The 7,878-nt window shown below is 47.9% G+C and overlaps 1 protein-coding gene across 1 annotated transcript; it reads right to left on the bottom strand.

Moving 5' to 3' along the window:
- Positions 1–5,255: 5,255 nt before the first annotated feature.
- On the bottom strand, positions 5,256–7,566 carry LOC127295905 (zealexin A1 synthase). Its single transcript, XM_051325906.2, has 2 exons — positions 6,465–7,566; positions 5,256–6,017 (listed from the first exon to the last, which is right to left on the bottom strand). The coding sequence occupies exons 1-2, from the start codon at positions 7,425–7,427 to the stop codon at positions 5,400–5,402; spliced, it is 1,581 nt and encodes a 526-aa protein (XP_051181866.1). The 5' UTR covers positions 7,428–7,566; the 3' UTR covers positions 5,256–5,399.
- Positions 7,567–7,878: the final 312 nt, after the last annotated feature.

The following is a 7,878-nucleotide window of genomic DNA, read 5'->3' as shown; positions in this document are numbered from 1 at the left end:
CGCGTGACAAAGGGAATTGGTATCGTATGTGAATGGTTCATTCGATCACTAAGTCATCGTTGAATATGTGGGAGCCATTATGGATCTCCAGATCCCGCTATTGGTTATTGGTCAGAGAGAAGTCTCAACCATGTCTACATAGTTCACGAACCGTAGGGTGACACACTTAAGGTTTGATGTTGAAATGGTAGAACTTGAATATGGAATGGAGTTCGAAGTTTTGTTCGAAGTCCCGGATGAGATCCCGGACATCACGAGGAGTTCTGGAATGGTCCGGAGAATAAGATTCATATATAGGAAGTCATATTCCAAGTTTGGAAATGATCGGGTGCATTTATGGCAGGTTCTAGAAGGTTCTAGAAAAGTCCGGAAGAATAGCACTATGGAAGGTGGAGTCCCGGAGGAACTCCACTAGCATGGCCGGCCAGCCCTAAGGGGAAGGAATCCCAGGTGGATTCCACCTGAGGTGGCCGGCCACCCCACCTAAGGAAAAGGTGGGAGTCCCACCTTGGGTAGGACTCCCTCCTTGAGTAGGTTTCCCACCTTTGGGAAGTTTTGGTGTTGGGGTCTTATTCAAAGACTTGGACTACAAATCTTGGGGCTTCCACCTATATAATGAGGGGCATAGGAGAGGGGGCTGACCACCACAAGCCCATAGCTTGGCCGCACCCCTAGGTGGCCGGCCACCCCCTCTCCCAAACCCTAGCCGCCCCCTCTCTCCTCCTCTTCTCCCGCACGCTTAGCGAAGCTCCGCCGGAGATCTCCACCGCCACCGCCACCACGCCGTCGTGCTGCCGGATTCAAGGAGGAGCTACTACTTCCGCTGCCCGCTGGAACGGGGAGAAGGACATCGTCTTCATCAACATCGAACGTGTGACCGAGTACGGAGGTGCTGCCCGATCGTGGCACCGTGATCAAGATCTTCTACGCGCTTTTGCAAGCGGCTAGTGATCGTCTACCGCAGCAATAAGAGCCTACTCTTATAGGCTTTGGAAATCTTCAAGGGTTAGTCTCGTTCATCCCCTCGTTGCTCCCATCTTCTAGATTGCATCTTGGCTTGGATTGCGTTCTCGCGGTAGGAAATTTTTTGTTTTCTATGCAACGAATCCCTACAATACTTTGCACCTATTAATGAAGAAATACATAGAGCTTGCTAAAATTTGGTTTGCATAATTGGTCTCTCTAAGGTCTAGATAATTTCTAGTATTGAGTTTGAACAACAAGGAAGACGGTGTAGAGTCTTATAATGTTTACAATATGTCTTTTATGTGAGTTTTGCTGCACCGGTTCATCCTTGTGTTTGTTTCAAACAACCTTGCTAGCCTAAACCTTGTATCGAGAGGGTATACTTCTCATGCATCCAAAATCCTTGAGCCAACCACTATGCCATTTGTGTCCACCATACCTACCTACTACATGGTATTTCTCCGCCATTCGAAAGTAAATTGCTTGAGTGCTACCTTTAAACAATTCAAAATTTATTACCTCTGATTTGTGTCAATGTTTTATAGCTCATGAGGAAGTATGTGGTGTTTATCTTTCAATCTTGTTGGGCAACTTTCACCAATGGACTAGTGGCTTCATCCGCTTATCCAATAATTTTGCAAAAAGAGCTGGCAATGGGATTCCCAGTCCCAAATTAATTAACAAAAATAGACACTCCTCCATGGTATGTGATTGTTGGACGGCACCGAAAGGATTCGGTTAGCCATGGCTTGAGAAAGCAAAGGTGGGGAGGAGTGTCATCATAATAAAACTAAAATAAAAAGGCACTCCTTCATGGTATGAGATTGTTGGCAGGCACCCGAGGATTCGGTTAGCCATGGTTTGTGAAAGAAAGGTTGGAAGGAGTGCCACCCAAAAATAAAAATAATTCATGGGAGCCGCTCTTTGAAGGTTTGTCTGGCAAGGGGGTTAGAGTGCCCATTACCATTCGTTGACAACAACATACACCTCTCAAAACTTTATTTTTTATGCTCTCTATATGTTTTCAAAACCAAAGCTCTAGCACAAATATAGCAATCGATGCTTTCCTCTTTGAAGGGCCATTCTTTTACTTTTATTGTTGAGTTAGTTCACCTATTTCTCTCTATCTTAGAAGCAAACACTTGTGTGAACTGTGCATTGATTCCTACATACTTGCATATTGCACTTGTTATATTACTTTACATTGACAATATCCATGAGATATACATGTTATAAGTTGAAAGCAACCGCTGAAACTTCATCTTCCTTTGTGTTGCTTCAATACCTTTACTTTGAATTATTGCTTTATGAGTTAACTCTTATGCAAGACTTATTGATGCTTGTCTTGAAGTACTATTCATGAAAAGTCTTTGCTTTATGATTCAATTGTTTACTCATGTCATTTACCATTGTTTTGATCGCTGCATTCATTACATATGCTTACAATAGTATGATCAAGTTTATGATGGCAAGTCTCTCCAGAAATTATCTTTGTTATCGTTTACCTGCTCGGGACGAGCAGAAACTAAGCTTGGGGATGCTGATACGTCTCCGACGTATCGATAATTTCTTATGTTCCATGCCACATTATTGATGATATCTACATGTTTTATGCATACTTTATGTCATTATTATGCGTTTTCCGGAACTAACCTATTGACGAGATGCCGAAGGGCCGCTCGTTTTCTCATTGCTTTTGGTTTCAGAAATCCTAGTAAGGAAATATTCTCGGAATCGGACGAAATCAACGCCCAGCATCTTAGAAATACACGAAGCTTCCAGAACACCCGGGAAGGACCAGAGGTGGGCCACAGGGGCCCCAGGAGGGTGGCTGGTGCGGCCCAAGCCCTGGCCGCGCCGCCATACCCCCTCACCGCCTCGTCGCCCCTCCGACTCCGCCTCTTCGCCTATATAAAGGTCCTCGACCTAAAACCTCGAGACGGAAAAGCCACGGTACGAGAAACCTTCCAGAGCCGCCGCCATCGCGAAGCCAAGATCTGGGGGACAGGAGTCTCTGTTCCGGCACGCCGTCGGGACGGGGAAGTGCCCCCGGAAGGCTCCTCCATCGACACCACCGCCATCTTCATCAACGCTGCTGTCTCCCATGAGGAGGGAGTAGTTCTCCATCGAGGCTCGGGGCTGTACCGGTAGCTATGTGGTTAATCTCTCTCCTATGTACTTCAATACAATGATCTCATGAGCTGCCTTACATGATTGAGATTCATATGAGTTTTGTATCACTATTCATCTATGTGCTACTCTAGTGATGTTATTAAAGTACTCTATTCCTCCTGCATGGTGTAAAGGTGGCAGTGTGTGCATCATGTAGTACTTGGTGTAGTTTATGATTGTGATCTCTTGTGGATTATGAAGTTAACTATTACTATGATGGTATTGATGTGATCTATTTGGTTATGTTGATCTATCTTGCACTCTAAGGTTATTTAAATATGAACATTGAATATTGTGGAGCTTGTTAACTCCGGCATCGAGGGTTCGTGTAATCCTACACAATTAGTGGTGTTCATCATCCAACAAGAGGGTGTAGAGTCTAGCATTTATCTATTCTGTTATGTGATCAATGTTGAGAGTGTCCACTAGTGAAAGTATAATCCCTAGGCCTTATTCCTAAATACTGCTATCGCTGCTTGTTTACTGTTCTACTGCATTTGTACTGTCCGCAATATTACCACCATCCATCACACGCCAGTCCTGGACAGCAAAGCACTTTTCTGGCGCTGTTGCTACTGCTCATACTTATTCATACCACCTGTATTTCACTATCTCTTCGCCGAACTAGTGCACCTATTAGGTGTGTTGGGGACACAAGAGACTTCTTGCTTTGTGGTTGCAGGGTTGCTTGAGAGGGATATCTTTGACCTCTTTCTCCCTGAGATCGATAAACCTTGGGTGATCCACTTAAGGGAAACTTGCTGCTGTTCTACAAACCTCTGCTCTTGGAGGCCCAACACTGTCTACAAGAATAGAAGCTCCCGTAGACATCACCTGCCAGAGAGCTCTTTTCTCTCTGGTGTTCTCCGCCTCGCAGAGGCGGCTGTAACCCTTCGCGTCCTATCCCCTGGAGCTTAGGTTTTCGGGACGAAGACGTTCGCGAAGAAAAGGAGGCGAGAGGGGGCTGTGGGCCCCCTCCTCACAGGGCGGCGCGGCCAGGCCTTGGGCCGCGCCGGCCTATGAGGTGGGCCCACCTCGGGTCCCCTCGGCTCCCTCTTCTGGCTCCCTTCATCTTCTGGAAAAATAGGATTTTTCATATAATTTCCGTCAACTGTTGATCTTCCGAAATATTGCAGTCTGACGGCGCTTTTTCCAGCAGAATCCTGACTCCGGTGCGCGATCCTCCAATAATCATGAATCATGCAAAATAGATGAAATAACATAAGTATCATCTCCAAATATGAAATATATCAATGAATAACAGCAAATTATGATATAAAATAGTGATGCAAATTGGACGTATCAGCCAACCATCCTAAGAGAGAGCGAGATCGAAATGCACCACCCCAATTCTTGTTGGATCTGGTTGAAGGGGGGGGGGACCCATACTTTCCCCGCCAGATCCCAATCATGCACCAGACTGGCTCCCCCGCGAGAGGAAGTCGAGAGGAGAGGGAGGGGGCGTCGCTGGCAGCCACCATGAGATCCCGCGCAATGGTTGACACTCGACACCAACCCCAAGCTAGATCCAAACTTGGACACCACCCCATGCTCCCTCGTGCACAACAGACCGACAGCAAGGGGAAAGGTGGAGCAGTGATGCCATCAAAAACCAACGCCAACCAAACTGAAACGCGGGACGCCGGGGGGAGCAGTATGAGGAGCCCCACCGCCGTCGTCGGTCGCACTGGCTTCGCCCGACAGCATCCTCCGGCTACAGCGAAGGGAATAGGAGGAAGGGAGGGGTGTCAGAGGCTAGGGTTTGCGTCTCCCCTAGGGTCGCCCTCGCAAGGGCGACGCGGAGGTCTTATATGTCTACTCCGTCCTAGTAGAGCAGGGAGAGCGTTGACTGAGGGAGAGACTTGAAGGTATGCTCTGCCCTTGGTGATATCATAGTTCTTCATACCAGACAAGGCTATTTGAAGCTTTTCGATAAATGACACATGCAATGTCAACCTAGAAACAAAATCATCAGAATAAAACCACATGATAATTGTTCCTCAAATCTGGGGATGGCCAAGGGAAATCTCCCAATTGACCTAGTAGTGCAAGGGGTTAAGCGCACATTGATGATACCCTTCCTCTGGTGGTAGCACCTAAACGGTGACACACATAACTCGATACTTAACCTGGTGTTGGTATTTCTAATGATATAATAAGTACTTCTTTATTGTGATCGCATTCAAGAAATGCACATGAAGAGCAATTAATGGTACATGAAAATTCATGATCACATATGAATAAATACGTACAGGTGCAAATCAAACCAGCGGCACACAAACCCTGGCATGCAGGTATAGGTCGTTCTTCCGCCGGACAGTGAGGCCCATCTTTTCTGACATATCGAGCTCATCCGGATTTTGCCCCCCTGGGAGCTCCCAGTCGAAGTGGTAGAGAAGTGCAGCAAGCACGATCTCCATGCTAGCTTCTGCAAATGCCATTCCAGGGCATATCCTCCGCCCTGACCCGAAAGGTATGTATTCAAAGTTTGTTCCTTTGAAGTCCACCATGCCAGACTCAAACCTCTCCGGCTTAAACTCTTCGGGGTCTTTCCAGTGTTTAGGGTCTCTGCAGATCGCCCATGCATTAACCAACACCGTGGTCCCCTTGGGTATATCGTATCCAAGGATTTTGCAAGTCTCCATGGCCTCCCTTGGGAGAAGCAATGGGCCGGCCGGATGCAGCCTCATTGTCTCCTTGATGACGAGTTTAAGGTACTTAAGATTGGCCAAGTCATCCTCGGTTACCTTAGGCTTTCCTTGGAGATTGATGCGTACTTCAGCTTGCGCTTTCTTCATCACACTTGGGTACCTCATGAGCTCCGACATAGCCCATTGGAGTGTGGTTGCTGATGTCTCACTCCCGGCATTAAATAGATCCTGCAATATGCCGTTTTACACTCAGGAACTGGTACTTGCTCTTGACACTAAAGGAATTGTTACCCTTAATAGTCAATCCTAGAATAATAGGGAACACACCATATAGCTGTTCATGGGTTCAAAGTGAACAGAAGTAAAGAACAAGCAAAATAAAAGACAGCTGTGTCCTGCTAACTAGAGTACTGCATATTGTTTCAAGATACTTGTCCTTCTTGGATCTATTTTTGCCAAACTTTTTTGTTTGTTTGCCGACATATATTTATAAAAAAATCAAGATTGACAACAACAAATTGGTAATACTACTAATCTATCACGAAACATGTATACTCCCATGGTTTCCAAAATTCACATCGCGGAGGAGAAGTATATTCTTTTTTCAGATGAGAGAAGTATATTCTGAAACAGAGTAGAAAAGAAGAGGAAGAAAAACAAAGCTAACGTACTTACAAGTATAACAGCTTTGATAACTCCCATGGTAAGAGGCACCTCGAGGCCACCCTCCTTCTGTATCCTCAGCAGCACGTCCACCAGGTCCTCGCCTTGGACCGCGGCGCCGTCCCTCCTCTCCTCGTGCTGCTTGATGGCGTAGTCCATGAGTTCGAAGCTTTTGCGATGGTTCTCCTCGGCCAACCTCGCCGTGCCGCTGATGAAGCTCGCGATCCGCGACGACGGGAACAGATCACCGAGGTTGAACCCGGAGACGAGCTTGACCGACACCTCGAGCGTCTGCATGAACTCCTCCGTTCTCTTGAACCTGTCCCCGATCATGGCCCGCATGGTCGAGTCGGTGATGAGCACGGAGATGCGCTCGCTGATGTTCACGGTCTCGCCGGACGACGACGAAGCCGCGACGGCAGCCACGAGGCGGCCCACCTCCTCCTCCCTGATGTGACGGAACGACTGCACGCGGCGCGCGCTGAGCAGCTCCATGATGCAGATCTTGCGGAGCTGGCGCCACAGCGGGCCGTAACGCCCAAAGATGAGGCCCTGCCCCTCGGCGGCCATGATCTTGACAGTGGCGCTCCACGGCCGTGTTGCAAACACGGCGTCGTGCGTCCGCATGATCTCGCGCGCGGCCTCCGGGGACGTGGCCACCACGACGGGGAGCTCGCCGAGCTGGAGGTACATGAGAGGCGCGTCGAGCCGGCGCGCGAGGTCGGCCATGACGCGGTGCACGAGCGGGCTGCTGGCTAGGTGGTGCAGGCTGCCGATGACCGGAAGCCGCCACGGGCCGGGCGGCAGACGCAGGCCATCGCCGCCGCCGCGCTTCCTGAACAGCTTCAGGAGCAGGAGAGGGAGGATGAGAGCCGATAAGAGGCAGAGGTAGTACGCAGGTTGCTCCATGGCGGCCGGGTCTTCGCGGCGTAGTGGACGTGATCGATGATCAGTGCATCGTGACTGTAATGACATGCCATGTCTTGTACGGAGTATATATAAAGATCGAAGTTAGCATATCACTGAACCTCGTTCGCGGAAACATCTCCTACGGTCCTACGTGATGACATTAGGGTGGTTGCCGATCAAATAGGTATCTTCTTCGTTAGATCCTCGTGACTGATTTGTTGTCATCATACATTTGATGCTCTAATGAAAAAAAATGGTGTCGTCGTCGGTTAGAAAACATATACTCTAGTGTAAATAGGACAAATGCATTAGGTTAGAGTGTTAGACCTTATGAAAAAAAATCACCACAATAAAAAAATCCTCTTCCCAAAGGATTCAACTAGACATAGCAACTCAGTCCTATACGTTTCCTATTTTTAACTTTTTCATATCTTATAAATGAAAAAAATGTCCTCATTTTACAGTTTGGCTGTTTCTGTTCTGCAACCCAGGTGCAGAGGTCTGCCCTTCGGTGTGT

The sequence above is a fragment of the Lolium perenne genome, chromosome 4 (assembly GCF_019359855.2).
Source record: "Lolium perenne isolate Kyuss_39 chromosome 4, Kyuss_2.0, whole genome shotgun sequence".
Lineage (NCBI taxonomy): Eukaryota > Viridiplantae > Streptophyta > Magnoliopsida > Poales > Poaceae > Lolium > Lolium perenne.
The sequence above is the reverse complement of the archived record's forward strand: the minus strand, read 5'-3'. Positions and strand labels throughout refer to the sequence as shown.

Excerpts from the sequence above, each read along its gene's own strand:
- LOC127295905 (XM_051325906.2), bottom strand. The coding sequence starts at position 7,427 with ATGTCATTACAGTCACGATGCACTGATCATCGATCACGTCCACTACGC. Across the intron at positions 6,018-6,464 it reads TTATCAAAGCTGTTATACTT|GATCTATTTAATGCCGGGAG; the intron begins GTAAGTACGTTA and ends GGCATATTGCAG.